This window comes from Nicotiana sylvestris, chromosome 3, assembly GCF_000393655.2.
Source record: "Nicotiana sylvestris chromosome 3, ASM39365v2, whole genome shotgun sequence".
Classification (NCBI taxonomy): domain Eukaryota; kingdom Viridiplantae; phylum Streptophyta; class Magnoliopsida; order Solanales; family Solanaceae; genus Nicotiana; species Nicotiana sylvestris.
The window spans coordinates 19,572,527-19,594,550 of NC_091059.1; the positions used below are offsets into that span (position 1 = coordinate 19,572,527).

General features: G+C 34.0%; 1 protein-coding gene, 1 long non-coding RNA gene and 1 pseudogene across 5 annotated transcripts; 1 reads left to right on the plus strand and 2 right to left on the minus strand.

Moving 5' to 3' along the window:
• Window positions 1-8,427: 8,427 nt before the first annotated feature.
• Window positions 8,428-10,479, minus strand: LOC138888720 (uncharacterized). Its single transcript, XR_011406001.1, has 2 exons — window positions 9,566-10,479; window positions 8,428-8,803 (listed from the first exon to the last, which is right to left on the minus strand). It is a non-coding gene; the product is annotated as an uncharacterized lncRNA (long non-coding RNA).
• Window positions 10,146-20,424, plus strand: LOC104212796 (squalene synthase-like). 4 transcript variants are annotated; one of them, XM_009762150.2, is made up of 14 exons: window positions 10,146-10,441; window positions 16,890-16,932; window positions 17,035-17,124; window positions 17,359-17,434; window positions 17,881-17,950; window positions 18,254-18,397; window positions 18,495-18,599; window positions 18,714-18,860; window positions 18,966-19,041; window positions 19,286-19,374; window positions 19,706-19,800; window positions 19,893-19,920; window positions 20,012-20,081; window positions 20,231-20,424. In XM_009762150.2, exons 1-13 carry the CDS (start codon window positions 10,247-10,249, stop codon window positions 20,072-20,074), a joined length of 1,221 nt encoding a protein of 406 aa, XP_009760452.1. In that variant the 5' UTR covers window positions 10,146-10,246; the 3' UTR covers window positions 20,075-20,081; window positions 20,231-20,424. The 4 variants fall into 4 exon arrangements, with proteins under 4 accessions (XP_009760452.1, XP_009760451.1, XP_070026798.1 ...); XM_009762149.2 differs by having other exon boundaries at window positions 20,012-20,424; XM_070170697.1 differs by lacking the exons at window positions 19,893-19,920; window positions 20,012-20,081 and having other exon boundaries at window positions 20,231-20,417.
• On the minus strand, window positions 14,265-16,090 carry LOC138886814 (uncharacterized; annotated as a pseudogene).
• Window positions 20,425-22,024: the final 1,600 nt, after the last annotated feature.

A 22,024-nucleotide genomic window follows, 5' to 3' on the forward strand; every position in this document is an offset into this window, starting at 1 on the left:
TAGAACCACGGAACTCGGGAATGCCTAACACCTTCTCCCGGGTTAACAGAATTCCTTATCCGGATTTCTGGTACGCAGACTATAATATAGAGTCATTATTTTCCTCGATTCGGGATTAAAATTGGTGACTTGGGACACCCTAAATCTCCCAAGTGGCGACTCTGAAATAATTAAACGAATCCCGTTTCGATTGTCCTTTAATTCGGTCACAATCCCTCCCTTTCCTTAAGTGTAGTCCGTCCAAGTAATGGTCGGGTCAAAAACACGTCTAGTCGTTCTTTGTCGGAAAACTCTTCGTGTTTCCAGTCAAAGAGGGGCAGCTGTAAGCACGTGATTTTTGACCCTCCCCGAGGATTTTCACATTTTTAGCGTGAATATGTGAAATTGGGTCTAATATAGCCATTTTAACTATTCTTACTTTATTTCGTTGCAAAAAGAAAATTTCAAAAAAATATATATATAAATTTTAGTTTATGTATCTCTCATAAACTTGAAAAATACAAAAATTGCACTTTATTTTTGTACTTTATATAATTTCGAAAATTACAAAAAATATAGTTCTATTAAGGTTTTATAGTCATTTTTAACTTTGAAAAATACAAAAATATTACCTCATATTTTATCTTAATATTTAAAAACGAAAATTACAAAAAAATAGTTTTATTAATATTTTGTAGCTATTTTAAATCTTGAAAAATATTTAAAAGGATATAGTTTTGTTTAAATACTAGTCTTATTTTTGGTAGCTATTTTGCTTACATAGGACTAATTAAGCAACGTGTTCCTATTTCTCGGGTCCGGGCAAAAGAATAATATTCGGGTTCAAACTACCCGGTTTTAGGCCTAATTTCGGACCTAACCCATAATAAACCATGTCCAGGACACATGGGGAACCCCACCACGCGTGGGGGACACAAACCTTGAACCCCACCACGCGTGGGCTCATTTTTCTGGGCAAAGCCATGTCAAATACACGGATGAAACATTTGGGAGGGGGACTTTGGAAAATTTTGAAGGGAACTACTGTTCATCTTTCTTCTTCATAAAGAAGAAAGAAAGAAAAACCTACTGGAGGAAAAACGAACAAACGGCCCTAGCGACCAACAGCTCCCTCTCCATCCCGTCACCTTCCCCGGCACCCCCACTGTCGAAAACCACCATTCCTTACGTCCCGTCCAGCTAACCCCTCTCCGTCTCGCCACCTCCGTCAACAACCAAACAAGCCCGTCGACCACTGTCCAAACGAACGCCGGAAAACACGACCATTCCGTCTCCTCCCCGCTCCGTCAAACCAGTCCGGCGTTTCCTCCATTAAACCCGGCGTACACTGCTCGTCATCTTCCTCCCCCTTTTGCTCCTAACGAAAACCCTACTGTAAAATAAAACCACCTCCGACCAGCTCCCTCTCTGTCCCCCAACCACCATCGTCAACCTACCATCCCTCACGAACCAGCAGCAACGTCATCGACCCCACGTCCAAGCACCATAATCATCGTCATCACCTTCCTTATCTCCAGACCTCCATAACCCTCGAACCCTACTGTCCCTCACCAGCGAGCAGCGCTACTGCTGCTGCTGCATTGCGTCGTCCAGCCTCAATCCAAGCAGCTGCTCCTTCCTGCATTGCGCTACTGCTGCTGCTGTGAGCAGCCTCAATCAACCACTGCCCGGACGACCCCCATAGTCTCCTCCTTCCTCACATCCAAACGACCCCTTTCGTTGCATTCTCTCGAACCAACCTGCTGCGTCGAGAAAATCCAGCAGCAGCCAATATCTTGTGCGTTGACAGTTTTGGCCAAGCTTTCAGTCTCCATCGAGGTCGTTGCCGTTCGTCGAGGTCTGGTACGTCGAGGTTGTTCCGAGGTTTCGTCGTTGTCCCTCGATTCAGTGAGGTCCGACTTGAGTTCCGTCGGAGTCGTGTTTGTCGTTCTGAGTTTGTCGGGGTGCAAAGGTCAGTAAACCTCGATGTATTAGATAAATAAACTTTACGTTGAATGTTCGAGATGCAATATAAAATTGGTATGGAAATTTTCTGCCTATGTTTCATTGTCTGCATTTTGGTTCATTTTCATGTTATGTTATTCTTGTTTATTTGATGTCATTTAATTAATTTGGACTAGTCGTTCTATGACACAAGTTTGACGTTAATCTGTTCGTCCTTTCCTTTGGTTAGGTCATTCGGAAAAAATAGTATTAGTGCATGCTGTTACTACTCCCGAAACACTCATTCACTAAACTCCTTTTATTAAACTTCTAACAAGTCATGGGATTTTAGTTGTAAAGAGGCCGTAAGTTTTAGTATTGTTAAAGACGTAAAAATGGCATCCTTTTAAAAATATAAAAAAAATAATAAAGAATAAAATGAGACGAGCCTCGCCGAATAAAAGGGACAAATTGCGGGGCCCTCACAAAATATATGTATTAAATACTTAGATTCCGGGATGGGCCGTTTAACAAATTTCACGGCCCTCCCCAAAAATAATAATGCGTTGGTTGCTTTAGGCGCGTCTTAATAATGTATCTCCCTAAACTCGGGTGCACATTTATGTGACCCAAATCCAAATCTCAACGAAATCGAAATATGTCTCTAATCACGGGTGCATTGATTGTGACGTGGTTTGAGATGCATTTCCATGACGTTGCAAATTCCTTTAAATAAATAGAATGAGACGAGCCTCGACAAACAAAAATGCAAATTGCGGGGCCCTCAGTAAATACTATATATTAAAACACTTAGAATTCGGGACAGGCCGTTTAGCGAACTTTACGGCCTTCCCCAAAATAACAATACGCCAGTCGCTTTAGGCGTGCCTTAATAAATCGAATTTCCTTAAACTCGGGTGCACATTGATGTGACCCAAATCCAAATCTCAACGAAGTCAAAATGTGTCGACGACCACGGGTACATTGATTGTAACGTGGTTCGAAATACATTTTATAACGTTGCAATTCTTGTAAAAACAATAATAATAAAGCGGTTAAAAGTTAAAATTTGCACATAAGTTCATATTCGTATAAAATCAGATAATCAAGCCAAATATAACAGTTGAGCGACCGTGCTAGAACCACGGAACTCGGGAATGCCTAACACCTTCTCCCGGGTTAACAGAATTCCTTATCCGGATTTCTGGTACGCAGACTGTAATATGGAGTCATTCTTTTCCTCGATTCAGGATTAAAAGCGGTGACTTGGGACACCCTAAATCTCCCAAGTGGCGACTCTGAAATAAACAAATAAATCCTGTTTCGATTGTCCTTTAATTGGAAAAACTCCCCCGCGCCCCCTCGGGTGCGGAAAAAGGCGGTGTGACACATACGTGAAAGAAACCTATCCAAAAGATATATGTACATGTATATATGCAGAATACAGTGGGCGAGCCGGCAAGGTTACTATAAATAACTATACCCAAAATTGGAAGCTGACTATACATGGCTGTCTACAGACCTCTAATAGAAAATACAATTATTCAAGAATGGGACTGGGCCACGTCATACCCATATATGTATACTACCATATCGTACCAGAATCAAAAGCAGCTCCGGATCAAGTGGAGCACGCCAACTCTCGTTGATCAAGGATCCTAAGTCCGGGGACTATCAGTTTGCCTACCTGCACCCGCGGGCATGAAACGCAGGCCCGGGAAATGTCACAACCCAAACCGATGGGCCATGACGGGAACCCGGTACCTTACTCAACCGAGTATCAACATAATATATCTTTCATATCATTCTATCATAGATAAATGAACCAGAGTAAAACATGAGGGAATACAAACTTATACATATGAAGTACGGGCCTATAAGTCCATCATGATTCTTTATATACTCGAAACATAGGCCAACAAGACCATACAAGTATCTGTATATATGACATCTGTCTACAAGCCTCTAAGAATACATAATATCATAAAGGTCGAGACAGGATCCCGCCATACCAATCAATATATGTACCAATCATACTGACCAAAGAAACAACTCCGGAGTAAATGGAGCGCACCAACACTTTTCGCTGAGCTGATAGCCTACTTGGAGAACTCTCGACCTGTCTATCAGGACCAGTGGGCATGAAACACAACGTCCCCAGGCAAAAGGGATGCCAGTACAAATATGTACCGAGTATGTAAGGAATGAAAATCGGTAACTAGTAGACATGAGAGAAACATGGAGTAAAAGACTCGACATGTATATCTGCATAACTTTATGAATCATTTAATATTATAATGTCATACCATGCATGGGTATATACGTTCATAACATCATCAAGCCTCTGAGGGCATCCCATCATCTCATCTCGGCCACTGTGGGCAAATCATCAATGTATACCAGCTGATCAAGTGGTGGTACGTATATAATGCTGTAACCTTTTTCCATATCTCATATACATATAATATACATATATACGCGTATATAACGTCATCTGGTCATGGGTCAATGCATATGGATAAGTGAATGCAATGCATGCAAAGTACGTCAATAAAATCTTTTGGAATATCATAAGACCATTATGCCTTTGAGTAATATCATGAAGTAAACTTTTTCAACGTACGTATTTTTTTGAGACCCATGAATAGATGATAAAATAATATGACACATGGAAATTCAAGAACATAGGCACCTCTAATACTCCTATGAATAGAGTCATTTATGAAAGTTGTGTATTTGCTCGTTTCGTTTATATCGTATGGATCATGCCAAAAGAAAGGAGGGATGGCCTTAACATACCTGAACCGATTTTCTGGACAATCCTTCTAACATACGGCAATTGCGACAAAACTCGTGACGACAAAATCGGAGTAGGAAAAAATCCGTATAATATTATTGAGAAAGATTGTACTGGATTTTCTTTGAACTAGCCTTTCACGTTGGATCTCCTTGTCGCGGTTAAAACGCTGCCATGGTCTGTCTGGAAAAATTCCGTGCAATTCGTTGATCACCTTCCCTAACTTTAGCACAGACAATCGTTGGAAAACGTTGAAGCTGCTTGTGAAAACGTTTCCATGCACCATCATCAGGAAAAGCTAGAGATATATTGTCATTTTCTCTTTTAAATGGTATAGAAATGTTGTTTTTGCCTAACTTTGCAAAGTTTTGCACTTTTTCAATAAAGAGATCAGCCCATCCTCACGTGTAACCAAATTATCATTTGGTCTAATGACTCATTTGTACACTTTGCCACCTTGGCTAAGCTTATGCTAAGTGGCAATTCCAAAAAAGGCTCTTATCCATTTAATACCATAATTATCTCCACCACTAATCATTATCCACGTAATTGAGAATTATTTCAAATTACTTAAAATACTACTTATTTTTAACACGCCTTATACACCTTACTGTCATGGTCATGGGGTATCTTGTATGGTACTAGTCCATAAATACCATATATTTTAACTCTGGCCATATTTTATCCCAAAATGCCATACTTCGACGAAATTCTTTTTCTTCGATTTTCTTACCTTCTCACCTTCACGAATTTACTCATTACTTGTTTGAAATAGCATAAAATGCTTATAATCTTAAAATAATCTCATTCCCGAACTTATGTCGATTAACTTACGATAAAACTTTAACGTACGAAAAATGTGGGATGTAATATCTCATTTTCGAGCTTTCACCAATTTGTTTATGGCATACTTTTACGTACGAAAACATGGGGTATAACAAGAAATAGGCTGTCAGTACGAATAATATACTGAGTATGTAAGGCATGGAAATAAGTACATAAGAGACATTGAGCCCATTTGGATAGACTTAAAAAAAAGTGGCTTTAAGCACAAGTGCTTAAAAGCAGCTTTTAAGTGCTGAAGCTTGTTTTATAAATAAGCAGTTACATGTTTTGATAAAAGTGTTGAAGCTTTAAAAAGTTGTTGAAGTGTTTGGTAAACAAGTGCTTGTAAACACTTTTTTCTATTAAAAAGATAAAAATATCCTTAAAGCTGTTAACAATAAAAGAAGCTGATTACAATAATATATTTAATTATGAAATAATGCAAATAAAAAATAATTTATATTTTAATTTTATTTAAATTTAAATGGTTACTTTAGATAATTTTTATAAACATAATTCTTGAATGCTTATTTTTCACCACCTTCAATCAAGTAAACTTCCATAAAAGTCTCAACCTATTTGAAATACCAAATTATTTTGTTGAATTCCTCTTTCTCTTTTTGTCCATTTACTCTTGACAAATTAAAGTTATTATACAGAAATCACTAGTTTATTGAGTTGCACGCGATAGTACTCCTAACAAATTCTGGAGAGGATTCACAAAGAGTAAAGAGATTAGAGAACCTATTAGAACAAACCATCAAGTTTTCAAAGAAATTTTCAAGTTTTAAAACAATTGCACTTCCAGAAACATACTGCTAGCATATCTGTGCTCCAGTAGAAGCACAACTTTTCTAATATGTACTAATTTCATTCAACATCTTTCTCTCAGTGTAGGGATAAGCCTAAGATTTAGAGAAATCAAAGTATGCATTTAAAATTGCCATTGAGTGAATACAATTGGTCGTGATGCTTGAGGAAAAGTGCATAAAATGAAGATGAAGCAGAGAGGAAGAGGAAAAAAGAGGAACGCTGTATTCAAAGTGAAGGAAATAGGAGAAGTAGATATTTTAGGGTTTCTTTGACTGTGGGTAATTTTGGTATTATAAAAACTTATAATGGACAAGAAAGTATCAAACTAAAATAGCTTTTAAGCCAAAATTGGAAAAGTTGGGGTAAGCCAACTTGTTGCTTTTGGCTTTTTTTAAGCAGATTTTAGCTTTTTTTAAGCAGCTTTTGTTTTTGCTAAGCCCATCCAAACACCCTCATAGATGAAATATGGAATAAGGAATTCCGCCTGTAAGTCTAAATAACTTTGCAAATCTTGAAACAGTTATAATATCATGCACGTGCGTGTAAATGTCGTGTCATGCATAAGTATAGGTGTACATAACATCATCAAGCCTCTGAGGGAATCCCATCATATCATCTCGGCCACTGTGGGCAAAATCATCAACATATACCAACTAATCAGGTGGTGGTGCGTATATAACGCAGTAACCTTTTCTTATATCTCATATACATATAATATACATATATACGTGTATATAACACCATCTGGTCATGGGTCAATGTATATATATAAATGCATCAAAAATACATAAGAAATACGTTAATAAGGTTTTTCTTGGAATGACATAAAAATCAATATGACTTTCGGATAAACTTTATCAAATCCGTATTTTTACGAGACCCGTGAACAGAAGATATAGTAATAATTTACATGGAAAATCAAGAATATAGACAACCCTAGTATTTCTATGAATAGAATCATTTATGAAAGTTGCGTATTTTGCTCATTTTATTAGTATTATTTGGATCATGCCAAAAAGAAAGAGGTATAGCCTTAACATATCCAGAGTAGGGAAAAATTCGTATAATATTCTTGAAAAAGATTGCACCGTTCTTCTTTAAAAACGCAAAATTTTACGTTGCTACTGTTCCAAAAATTATCGTTGGATTTTTTTTGGTTTCAAGAAGTCACGTTGAAAACTTATAAGATTTGCTAACTTTCACTTCTGATTGTAGGGTGTATAAGGATTTGTAGGAATTTTTTGTTGTAGTCACGTTGAAAACTTATAAGATTTGCTAACTTTCACTTCGGATTGTAGCTTTTATATTGTTCCGTAGAGCCCTTTCTATTCTTTCACAATGTTGGAAGATAAAGATTTCTATTCTTTCAAAAATGTTGGAAGATAAGCATTTTTGGTATTAAAAGACTTTTAGCTTTTCTAATCACATGGCTTGTCTTAAAATTAGCTTGCCACCTAATCTAATGTGACCAAGAGTCATTTATTTGTTAGTGGCTTGCTGCCACGTGGGGTTGGGGTGGATTTTTTTTAATCTTTATCCACTTATTAAGTAATTAGGTAATGTCCTGTTACTCGATAATTAACAAATTACCCGCATAATTGAAAATTATCTCAAGTTACTTAAATTTTAATCATTTTAAATATACTTTATACATCATACTATTACGGTCATATGATGCCTTATATGGTACTAGTCCACAAATATCGGGTATTATCGTCCGGCCCGTATTTTATCCCAAATCGATAACCTTCAACGAAACTCATTTTCTTTTATTTGCTTACCTTCTTTCCTTCACGAATTTACTCATCACGTGTTTGAAATAACCTAATGCTTATAATCTCAAGAAAATCTTATCTCCGAGTCTACGTCGATTAACTGAAGACGAAATTTTAACGTATGAAAATGCGATATGTGACAAGCTTTCCAAGGCAACAATAGTTCAATAATCCGCAAGAAAATTATTATTCAGGTATTCCAACAATTCTCACAAATGATCCACTACACAAGTATAAAGTCTAGTGTCTCACGAATATCGGCTGTAGCAATGTATTAAAGGTTATGCATAGTGATGACCAAATTAGACACATCAATGTATTCTCAGAATTTCCATCAAAGTTGATCAAGTTACAACAAGCTAAGTCTTAGTTCCTAACATTTAATACTATGTTCTTAGTATCTAGGAGTCAAGTGAGGCATGAGACAAGAAGGTCACATAATTCTACAAAGCACAATTATAATATAACCTACCCCCGAGCATGATTAACCCCGTCACGTACATATACGCTCGTCACCTCATATATGTATCACCCTCACATGTAGTAAACAATGTCAAATAGTGGAAAAAATTTCCTCAACAAAGTTAGGCAAGACACTTACCTCAATTCGGCTAACTCAACACTCAACTTAGCCTTTTTCCTTTACGAATTCGCCTCCACTCGGCTCAACCTAGCCAACGACGACTTGAATACATCACACAATGCAAGAGAAAACAATTTTCATTAATAAAGTTGTGATTTTTATTCAATTTCTAAAAGTCAACAAAAGTCAAACCCCAGGCCTGCCCGGTCAAATTCGGGTCCAAGCGTAGGTATTGACTACCCATAGCCTCACAAGTCCAAATATATATTTTGTTTTTAAATCCGAGTCTTATTCGACTCTCAAATCCCAAATTTTTATTTTTCAAAACTTTGACAAAATTCCCAAATTTTTCCTTAGATTTCTCATGAATTTGATGTTAAATCTTATATAAAATCATGAAATATAGTTGAGAATTGATTAGAGGTACTTATTCAATGATTAGGTATGAAAACCCCTTCACAAAATCGCCTCTCATCGAAACTAGGGTTCAAAATATATCAAAATGAAGCTAAGTCTCGGAATTCTCAGCACTTAACATGTTGCAGATGTCACATTTGCGACATGTGGTTCGCAAATGCGAACATCTTATCGCAAATGCGAACAAGAAGGTGGCCTGTCAAAGTCGCATTTGCGACCCATTCTTCGCAAATGCGAAGATCAACATTTTGCAAAAGCGACAGGGTTCTTTGCAAATGCGAATTTCCCCCCAACAGCCCAGACTTCGCGAATGCGATAGCTGCTTCGCAATTGCGGCTGTCACATTTGCATCGAAACATCGCAAATGCGATGATACCAGCACCAGCAATCAAAGATTATAAAAAATCATTCCGAAATCAATCTGGAACTCACCCGAGCCCTCGGAGCTCCAAACCAATCATGTACCCAGGTCCGGAAACACAGCACGAACTCGCTCGTGCGCTCAAATCATCAAAATAACCTCTAAAACCACGAATCGGACGTCAAAACGCATGAAAATCAAACTAAACTTCAAGAACTTCTAGAATCGCAACCGAGCGTCCGAACCATATCAAATCAACTCCAAATGGCGTCAAATTTTGCAGACAAGTTTCATATGACGAAACGAACCTATGCGAAGCTTCAAATCATGCATAACAACTTCGAAACAACGAATCTCACCTCAAGTCAAAATCAATGAACCTTGAAACTTCAACTTCTACAACTGATGTCGAAACCTATCAAATCGCGTCCAATTAACCTCAAATTTTGCACACAAGTCACATTTGCTATTATGGACTTACTCCAACTTCCGGAACCGAAATACGACCCCGATATTAAAAAGTCCACTCCTAATCAAACTTCACAAAAATCCAACTTTCGCCAATCTTTATATAAAATTGTTAAAAATCTTTATAAATTATATAAAACATGCGTTCAACAAGTTGATTGAAAGTCAATTTCCACCTTCCATAAATTATTTAAAGTATTCAAATATCAACTTCCACCTTCACCGACACTATTTCTCAGCTTTATAAATATTCCACTTCCACAGGGTGCTAAACACCAGTGATCATGGGGATAATAGGAGATATTGTGAGACATCCAAATGAGATATACCCATTGATAAAGCTGTTGGTAACAGCAAAATTAGCAGAAAAACAAATTCCTTCAAAGCCAAACTGGAGCTTTTGCTATCTCATGCTCCGCAACATCTCTCGCAGCTTCTCTCTTGTCATTCAACAGCTTCCCCTTGAGCTTCGAGACGCTGTAAGTTTTCTTACCTTGTTTCTTTTTTCTTTTTCTTTTTTTGGCTTTAAAACTTTTAGTGTAATATACGCTATTATCGAGAGACTTTAGCCACATCTTTAACCTATGGCCGTAGAACGAAGCTTTGTTCAACAAAATAATATATTTATATATTTAAAAATAATTTAAATTTAAGTTTTTATGTTATGTCCTTAATACTATAGGAGTACTTTTATAGACACAAAACTTTTATGATGAGATTTTTTAAAACAGCTAATCCTAAAAGTTTTTCTTTGTCTCTTAAATTCAGTATGTTGCGTGTAAATCAAATTCGTTCTTTTTATACAATTTGCGTATTTCCAAGGAATTGAACGTGTATCAATGGTGACTTGTCTCCTTTCTCTGCCATGTATAATGCAAGTGGCCTACATGTTCTCCTCATGTCTAATACGTAACTGTATGTGCTTTGACTAAAATGATTTATTTGCAATAATGTAATGCCAGCTACTCCATTATGACTCGGCTGCTTGCTTATACCTAAATTATACTAGTATTTAATTTTTATATACTTAGTTTTTACAATTTTTACAAAATATAAGTTCATTAAATTGTCCATATTTTATTTGGTGTGCCTTTATAGAATAACAAACTACAACAACAACTACGTCTCAATCGCAAACAAAATTGGTGCGGGCAATATGAATTTTCACTTTGTTTAATTAAGCTCAACTCATATCATCTTCCTACAAAAACAGAAAAATAATAGTAGTACAAATAAGTTAAATAGATTTGTGTATATATATAATACTTCTCCCGTATCAATTAATGTGATGGTATATTTGACTCGCCACCTTTATCCAATAAACTCTTTTTAAATTATAAGTAGTACTTAATATTTGTTTCACTTTCATAAATAAAATATGAGAATCAATTTTAACATTTCTAGCTCCGTGTATAATCAATATACGGTCGTATAAAATTGAATGGAGTTTTAAAATTCATGGATTCGGTATTTGAACAACACTTTTGGACAACTGTATTCCTTTTGACCAAAATGATTACTATTTGTAACAAAATTTACTGTCAGCTCTTATGATGCTAGGCTGATCGGTAGAGTTAAACTTTTCATTTAAGACAAGTTACTGTACGTAATTTAATTTGTGAAATTTTTGGAGTTCATTAATTTAACTATCTTATTGTTTTATTTATAACTACATCGAAAGACCTACATGTATAGTATAATGTTGATTTCTTTATCAGATATTCCCGAAGGAACAAGTACATTTTTATCTAGTAATTAAAATTTACATTATCTTTTCATGGTATACAGCCTTTTGATTCAATCTATATATATAATTAAAAGCAGAAGACAAAAGCATCTCATGAAGCCAAATAGCAGAACAATAGAATGACACATGACATAATTAGTTATTAAATTAGTTATTGGTTATTCTTTTTAATTTAAATATATCTAAAAAATGAAAATAATTAAAAAAACTACCACATATATATAATTGGTTATATATATATATATATATATATATTAATTGGTTACTTTAATATAAGTAATAAATATATATTTCTTATATATATCTATATTAATAATTAACTATAATAAAAAAATAAAAATAAAAATATATAAAAAATAACTACCCATTCAAATTGGGTGGGAGTAGTTTCAAGTTGGAAATTTTGAATTATTTTTAAATCAAACAGAAAAAAAAAATAAAGATATAAAAAACGGAAAAAAACAGAAGAAAAACTACCCATTCAAATCGGGGAGTAGTTTCAAGTTGGTGTTTTAAAATAATTTTAAAATAAAAATAGATATCTTATAATTAACTATAATAAAAAAAAGAAAATATAAATATATAAGAAAATAACTACCCATTCAAATTGGTAGTTATTTTTAATTAATAATTAGTTATTGGTTATTATTTTTGAATTTAAATATATATAAAAAACGAAAATAAAAAAAATACAAAACTACTATATATATATATATATATATATATATGTATGTATGTATGTATGTATATATATATATATATATATATATATATATATATTGATTACTTTATTTGAATTAATAAATATAGATATCTTATAATTAACTATATAAAAAACGAAAATATAAATATATAAAAAAAACTACCCATTCAAATTGGGTGGGAGTAGTTTCAAGTTGGAGTTTTAAAATTATTTTAAAATAAAAAAGCAAAAAAAAGTCTATAAAAAAACAAAAACAAAAAAGAGAAGAAAAACTACTCATTCAAATCGGGGAGTAGTTTCAAGTTGGAGTTTTAAAATAATTTTAAAATAAAAATAGATATCTTATAATTAACTATAATTAAAAAATGAAAATATAAATATATAAAAAAGTAACTATCCGTTCAAATTGGGTGGGAGTAGTTTCAAGTTGGAGTTTTAAAATTATTTTAAAATAAAAAAGCTATAAAAAAACGAAAAAAAAAAAGAGAAAAAAAACTACCCATTCAAATTGGGGAGTAGTTCAAGTTGGAATTTTAATATAAAAAACAAAATTAAAAAAATAATAAATTACCAATTCAAATTGGGGAGTAGTTTTAAGTTGGAGTTTTAAAATTAAAAAAAAAAAACAAAAATAAAGTATATTATAAAAACTTCAGAGAAAAATATTAAATAACATAGTATGCTAATGAACTTTTCTATTAACAAAGTAATAGTATTAAATATTAAAAGATATAATAAAGAAAAATACATAACAAAAACGTTATTCGATGCGCTGCTTGTATAAGTCCCGTTAGTTTAACATAGATTTATTCACTAAAATTTAAATAATATTATTAAGAGCAACAGAATAAAATTTAAAATAAAAAAAATTCAATAGTAATAAATTATATATCTTCTCATATATTACAAAAAGAAAGCGAATACTAAATATTGTTTAATATAATAAAGAAAAATAGAACAAAAAAGTTATTCACTGACTATATAAGTACGTTTGATTTAATAGAGATTTCATTATTGGGTATATCGTATTGACAAACAAGATGACAATTGAATTTTATTAAAGCAATACGATCTAATAGGATCAAACAAGCCTGGTCATAATTTAATTTAATTAATATTTTTTTAATATTGACCGCGCATCGCACGGGTACAACTACTAGTATTGATTAATGACGATATTTTAACAAAAAACGCGTGGTTTCACTCGAGGACAAGCAACGAGTAATTTTACACGTGCACACGAACGCGTGGTTTTGACTCGTCAATCACCACAAACGAGTGTACACTGCGGTTTCCAACAAGGTCACCACAAATTGAGGATTAGGACTTTAACTCAATAAAGAGAATGAAAATGATCTTTTACCCCTCAAGTGCATCGCCAAACCTTGCACCACTTTTTAATACTAAAATAGTACAAATTAACTCCAATTCATTATTCTATTTTTTATATTAAAAAAGAATATCTCTTTGATATTATTCTCTTTGATATATTATATTATTTTTTTTATTTAAATTTATTTTTCTATTTCATAAAAATAAATCCTTTTTTTCTTTTTGCATATTCATCCCATATAATTCATATTCCTTTCCTATATAACCAATTAATATAAAATTATTTTATATCATAAATTTTTTAAATAATATAAATTGTAAGCAAATATTTTACATTATATATATTAATGGATAATTTAAATAAAAGTGAAATCATTGATAAGATATAATTAAATAAATATTATATTATGGTAAAATTTAGTTTAATTTCTACATAACTATTCAACTTTCAGGATTAGTATGTTGCTTCTATAAATGCTCTATTAATGCATTACGAAGTACAAAAATGAGCATCTTTGTTCTAACTTTTTTTTTGTCGAGCTAAAAATTGTTCAAATCGGTAATTTTCATCTGCTACCATGTTTACTGTTGGAGTTGGACCTTCCCAAGCATCTTGAATTGGTGCATTAAGATCACGCTCATCCTCGATTATCATGTTGTGCAGTATAATACATGTAATTAATATATCATGTAGCACTTCTTTTCTCCAAAAACGTGACGGCCCTGCAATAATTGCAAAACTCCGAATGCACATTCAACATCTTTTCGTCATGATTCTTGTTTCATTGCAAAATATTTCTTCTTTTGAGAACGTGACTCATGAATAGTTTGCACAATAGTAGACCATTTTGGATATATATCGTCAGTTAAATAATAATCCATATCATATTCTTTTCCTTGAATAACATAGTGGGCGAGGGGAGCAATACCTTTAGATTGGAAAACAAATATGATGAGTCTAAAACATTAATGTCATTATTGGTGTCGAGCATACCAAAATATGCATGCTATATCCAAAGGTTATAATCAGCTACAACTTCAAGAATAATTGTTGAGGATCCACTACAACTTGCATATTGTCCAGCCCATGCTGTTAGACAATTTTTCCATCTTCAATGCATGCAATCTAGACTACCTAGCATTCGTGGAAAATCACACTGCTCACCGATGTGAAGAAGCCGTACAACATTGTTAGCTGTTGGTGATCTGAAATATTGCTCGCCAAAAACCTCTATGATAGCTCGACAAAATCTCATATGAAGAAGCCTTGCAATATTATTAGTTGTTAGTGATCTCAAATACGGCTCGCCAAAAACCTCTACGATAGCTCGACAAAATCTCTTCGTGCTTTCAATTGTAGTTGACTCTCCAATTTTTACATATTCTTCAGTGGCATCCGCTGGCAAACCGTATGCCAACATTCTAAATACAACTGTAATTTTTGTAAAGCAGATAATCCAAATCTACCTAGTGCATCAACGCGTTGTTCGAAGTACGTATCATGAGCTTTAATTACATCAACAATTTCAACAGCCACAAACCACAAGTCCACAACATTCCTCTGCCATCTATGTCAGTCGCTACTATATTAAATATTTATTTTATGTTATTTAATGAACATTGTGTTATTTACTAAAAACATATTATATTTCATATTTGCACTTTTTATTTTTGTGATGGTTATATTTTTTTATAAAATTCTAACTTATAATTAAAAAGTTGACCAAAAAATTATAATAAAATTAACTTACAATTTTATATAAAATAATATATATGAAATTAATTTATAAAAAAATACACCAAAATTAAGATGTAAAATTAATATTATAAAGATATTACATAAAAAAATACAAGTATAAAATTTATAATATGTTAAACTAAAAGTGTTATTAAAAAAAGATAATAATAAAATATTGATGAATAGTGCTACACATGTTACACCAAATCTAGTGTAACACTATTCACACTATAAAATGGTGTAAGAAATAGTGTTGAGTTGGAGCACCAAAACACCAAATCTAACACCAAAATATTATTTGGCATAAAAGTTGTCACAGGGTTAGCGATGGTCGTCTAACAAGGTAGGACATAAGGCTAATAAGTAAAATGGTCAAAGAATTTTAAAAAATACGCTTTAGAGCAGTGAGCTTTTAAAATGGAATGGGTAGATTGTCAAGCCCCACATTAATTGAGGAATGAGTTGCCATCTCTTTATGTTGTTTTGGTCAATCATTCCCTCATGAGCTATATTTTAGGGTCGAGTTAGACTCAAGATATATTCCTTTACATGGTATTAGAGCCAGACCTATGGTCCATGTTGATGTATTTCTCAATGTTGAGCCCCATTCTTATGTTATCCATGCTCTAGTTGTCTGGTATTGGGCGTGTTGGGGAGTGCCAAGTCCCACATTGGTTGAGAGAACGGATTATAATCTCTTTATATGGTGTTGGCGGTCCTTCTCTCGTGAGCTAGTTTTTGGGTTGAGTTAGGCCAAAGTTTCATTTCTTCATGCATACAGTTTTAGAGTTTGAGCAGTTTGAGAGTATTTCATCTTCTATTATTTAATTTGTTGGGTCTTCATTCTTGGTTCTTTTACTAGCCATTGCTCATTTTCAGTTCTTGCTTATCAAATCTTCAGCAATTTTCGACGATTATCTTCAGTTCTCTTGCCTTGTTTAGATATCTCATCAAATCAGCTATAGGAATGACACCTTTTCAAGCCTTATATGATTGTGAACCTCCTAACATGATGAGATATCTTCTTGATAGCAACTCTAATGATATGGTTGAACAACACATGCTTCGAAGTGACGAGGTTGAAGCTGTCTGGGAGAAAATTTTTGACTTATCCCCAGTAACATATGAAGGAAACAACAGATAAGAAGACTCAATGACTATATTAACTTGGGATCCTGGCTAGAATAGTTTGACATTATGCGGGAGTTAGTTAAAATGGGATTGGACGTGTAGGTAGCTTAATTTCCCGTAGTATTGCTCTGCTGTTGTTTACTAAAGCGATTCTTGGATCGTTCCCAATTTAGCTTGTGTTATGTGAATCCTCATCCTTATATTTATAAGCTAAGTTTTCTTCTAAAATAATATATCTTCACTTCTTGTAATTGCCTTTTAATGTTCATTTTTCAGGTATGTGTATTCTATTTGGTTCTTCGAGCACTTGACACTGTTGGTGTGTAAAACCACTGCTTGCAATATTTTTATTTTTTGAACATTTCAACTGGAATTACCTCACATTTGTTATTCATATGTTATTTGTTTTTCTTTTGGTCAGAGGATGATACCAGCATAGCCACAGAGGTTAAAGTACCTATTCTGATAGCTTTTCATCGACACATATATGATCATGAATGGCATTTTTCATGTGAGTCGTCTAAATTTCTCTTTCTTACTATTTCTTCTTTTTTTACTCAACATTGTTAACTTTTCTACTTTGATAAAAGCTGCTCGTTTATGATTGTCGAAATGCTTCAAAATCAAAGTGCTTTTTTTTTCTTCTTTGGCTAGTTGTTTTTTGGTTTTCCATTTGGATTGAACCCAAAAGATCTCATGGAACAGTTCCATCTCCGGTTGAGAAATACCTCTTTTTGTTTGTTAGGTGGTACAGATGCCTACAAGGATCTCATGGACCAGTTCCATCATGTTTCGATGGCTTTTTTGGAACTTGGAACAAAGTGAGTTCTTCTGTCGCAGTACATTACACTAAACAATAGAAAACTTATAAAATTGTGGTGGAGTTGTGGCATGAACCATCTAACAGAGTTCTGATCATAAGAATATTTTCATGAAAAGGTTGCATATCAATCATCTTGCAACAATGAGCCTAAAGACTTCATGAACTTTGCTCTTAATTGTAGATATTTAAAAGCTTTGTTTACGAGAATGTATGTTTGGCACTTGCTTAACACTTCTTGACATCCGCCTCCTCTGCATCAAGTTGTAACTCAGTAAACTACGATATAATACAGTTGTATAGGAATGTCAAGTGTACTTCAGCTACAGTATAATACAGTCGAAGTGTATATTTGATCATTTTACATGCTTTAAGGTCAGGTACAATGGTGATGCCAATGCATGTGAATAGTTTGGATTGGGACATTATATTCATGTAATTTTATAGTTATCAGCAGGTAATTGAGGATATTACTATGAGGATGGGTGAAGGAATGGCTAAATTCATAAGCACGGAGGTATGTCACCTATAGAATCTTAGCCATATTTCTAAGATAAATCGCTCGTCAATAATAATAATAATAAGTGCTGTTGACCCACAACAAACCTATATCTTCATTTTCTACTATAAATCATCTTTTATGTATCAAGGCTGAGATCAAACCAATATTAGGATTGCGTTGGTTGCTGACTTCAACCTTTAGTAATCGATAACTAGAATGTGCCCAGTGCAAGATACTCTTTCGGACATTCTACAATTTCTAGATGTTTCACTGATCTGTCAATCTTATTAGATTTTGATTATAAACTCTCTCCTGCAGATTCAAACAATCGATGATTACGAGGAATATTGTCATTATGTAGCTGGGCTTGCAGGATTAGGCTTGTCAAAACTTTTCCATGCCTCTGGTAAAGAAGATTTAGCTCCAGATTCTCTTCCCAATGCTGTCGGCTTATTTCTTCAGGTATTAACCTTAACCTTAGCTGGACTAGGTGCCACCATGGCATCCTCGATCGTAATGTTAATGTTTTAGGGAATTAACAGTAACATATTTATTTCAGAAAACAAATATCATTAGAGATTATTTGGAGGACATAAATGAAGTACCCAAGTGTCGTATGTTTTGGCCTCGTCAAATTTGGAGTAAATATGTTAACAAACTTGAGGTTTTGTCTTCTTCCTGTGCTATCTTGATCATCTTACAGTTAAGCAGATAAACATTTGTGTCATTTTGAGGTTCACTGTTTTGCAATTGGCATCTTTCTCAATATGTATCTCAGGACTTGAAGTGCGGAGAGAACTCGGTCAAGGCAGTACAATGTCTCAATGACATGGTCACTAATGCTTTATCGCATGGGGAAGATTGTCTGGTTTGCCTATCCACGTTACATGATCCAGCTATCTTTCGATCATGTGCTATTCCACAGGTACGTACTGAAGATTCTTCCTGATTTTTATGCTTGTATGTTCCATTGTACTGTTTAGATTTATCCTCTCCTTCTTGCTATCTGTTAGTTTCTTATCCTTTATAGATCATGGCTATCGGAACATTGACAATGTGCTACAACAACGTTGAAGTCTTCAGAGGTGTTGTAAAAATGAGACGAGGTACGATATATCATTCCTCAACATGTAACTTGCTGATTTTTCATGCCAAATTGCTTGCATTTTACTGTTCTGATGACTTATCTAACCCCTAAAAAATTCGGCCAATTTCTGACGTGTTCGATCTTCCTGTAAAGTTTTGTCCATAAAATTTCTAGGAGTAAGATATGTCCTAAATTTACAAGTGCATGAAATATTCAGAATTCTCTCAACATCATCAAGTTATCGTGTCGTTTCTTCAATGTAGGTCTCAGTGCCAAGGTTTTTGACCAGACCAGGACAATGGAAGATGTATATGGTGCTTTTTTCCATTTTTCTTCTATACTGAAATCCAAGGTATGATGCTTATATTTATTCTCTGAACTAGCTTTGATTCCTACATTTAACTTGATCATTCTATAAGTTCAATAACTATTGTCAGGGATGCCTTAGCTTTTCACATTCAGTTCCTCAAATTGTGTATGTGTCGCATTTTATTCAATACATGTGGATTCATCTGAATCGATAACTTTCGACACAGAGTGTATATGTGTGTGTGTAAAAATCTCGACAAAATATTGGATTTGTATCCATAATTTTAATGGTATAATTAGTTTAGTACAAAATTGAACCCATTAAGTTTGAATCCTGAATCCGCTACTGGATGTGAGATAATTGCTTTTTTCAGGTTGACAATAACGATCCAAATGCGACAAATACTTTGAAGCGGATTGAATCAATCATGAAAACTTGCAGAGACTACTCTGAAACCTTGTCTAAAAGGTTTTCCAATTATATTCTGGTTGCTTATTATTATTAGTTTTCCCTAGAATTTTTGGTCTGCTTCATCTATCTAAAATAACTTTTCTCATCAGGAACAAGCCTAACTACATACCAACTTTGGTAAGTTTTCTGCTGATAATTATGCACACTTTGATGACTAACTCATATTTCTGCTATTGAAAAATTCTAATTCCTTGAATACTTTGTGCAGATTATTGTCTTTTTCTTCGTAGTGGCTATTCTTCTTGCTTACCTGTCTGCGAAAAGACCCTAGACCCTTGGTGCGGATTGGGCGAGTGACTATTTTATTTGACCAAATGAAGAATTGCATAAAAGTTTTTTCGTATTTTGATTTTGATGCGTGCCACTCTGATCTCATGTGGTTCAAATCTGAATGTTAGTTTTCCCTGTCTTATGTTTTTGGTTGCAGCTAGGAATGGGCATAGTTTGGGTAAACCCGAAATCCAAATTTTTTGGATTTTTGGTTTGGATTTTCGGATTACGGATTGGATTTTGGATTTAATTTTTAAAATTTTTGGATTTCGGATTGGATATTGGATTTGGTACTTCGGATTTTTGGATATCCGAATATTCAAAAATTTATATTTTATATTTAATCCATCATCCATATGTCAATAGTAATAAGCTCAATACCCTACCCATTAGATATTATCTCATATATTCAATATTAATTATTAAGTTACTGTCAGAAAACTTTCTATTGTACATGATTTTACTATTGCTACTTCTTATCGGCCATATTAATGTCTCTGTTGCGTTTCCTAGATACTACTTTTATTACTTAAATACTTTATTTGTATGATTGCGGTGTGAATGAGAAACTTTTCAGGAAATTTAACATGAGTAATTCATTTGGATATTTATTTTTGTAAAAAGAAGAAACATCTCAACTTATAAGCTCAAAACTGAAACTTCAAAACCGATTAATCCGACACCGAATTTAAAAAATCCGATCCAATCAGAGCTTATTTGGATTATCATTTTTCAATCCGAAAACCGAAAATTCAAATCGTAATTTTCAAGTCCGAACTATCCGAACGCCTGCCTCTATTTCAGCTTTGATGCCATCTTTGCAGTGACTTGGGCACTAAGACTTTACTACCATGAGGTCTTCTCAAAGTTCCTGCAATTGTAAGGCTGATACTGAGAGCAAAGAAATTAAAAACGTCCAACCAAAGAAGGCACCAATTTATTAAATCTTTGTGCATGGTAGAGATGAAATATTATGGTGTCGATTAGGTTGGAGCAAATTTATACGGGTCATGGTAACTCAATAAACATGTATTGATCCGAAATTTAATCCATGGAAACAGTATCTTGCAGAAATGCAGGGTAAGGTTGCGCACAATAGACCATTATGGTCCGACCCTTTCCCGGACCCCGCGCTTAGCGGGAGCTTAGTGCACCGGGCTGCCCCTATACGAGGGAAGCTAGGTGTTTCAGTGTCGTTTAATATATATTCAAGTTAAAGCGTGTAACATTTGAGGGGATGACAGGTGATGTTCAGAAGCATCAACCTGGTTGAAGACACAAAATTTTAAAGTGGATTAACTAGATAAATTCTTGCCTTTTCTTTTCTCTTGTTTTCGTCTTTTGGTGGTTGTGTCTTTCAATCCTGGTCTTTAACTACAAACCTTTGAGAGAACATTGCTTGTATTAAGTTCATCTGCCCATGGATGACAAGAAAACTGCCGATGTAATTGTTAGCCACCATCCTTTTCAATAGTCTGAGTAGTGGATCACAATCCAATTAGCATGAGCTATTACTAACTTTTTGTTGGGGACTTTTTCGTATATTAAACTTATTTACCTGGTTTATCTAAGTTTTCCTATTTATAGAAAGTAACTAAAGTTTTTTAGAAAATATATACAAATCCAGTCGAAATCTACAATTTATCTACAATTTCAACAAAAAATATTTGTACAGAATCTGTGTAACGACCCGACCAGTCGTTTTGAGCATTTGCATTCTGTTCGGTGGCTTGACATCGTGAGTAGCTTCATATGATATATTATGACTTGCGTGTATCGTTGGTTTTGGTTTTCGAATAGTTCCGGATTGGTTTGGAAGAATGATTCTTAAATAGAAAATTTTACGTTGGAAGAGTTGACCAAGTTTGACTTATATGTATTTGACCTCGGATCGGAGTTTTGATGGTTTCGTTTGGTCTGGATGGTGAATTTGGATCCTAGCGAACGCTCG

Coding starts and splice junctions, on each gene's coding strand:
- LOC104212796 (XM_009762149.2), top strand. CDS start 10,247: ATGGGGATAATAGGAGATATTGTGAGACATCCAAATGAGATATACCCA. Junction 19,375..19,705: donor CTTCTATACTGAAATCCAAG/GTATGATGCTTA, acceptor TGCTTTTTTCAG/GTTGACAATAACGATCCAAA. Junction 19,921..20,011: donor CTAACTACATACCAACTTTG/GTAAGTTTTCTG, acceptor TACTTTGTGCAG/ATTATTGTCTTTTTCTTCGT.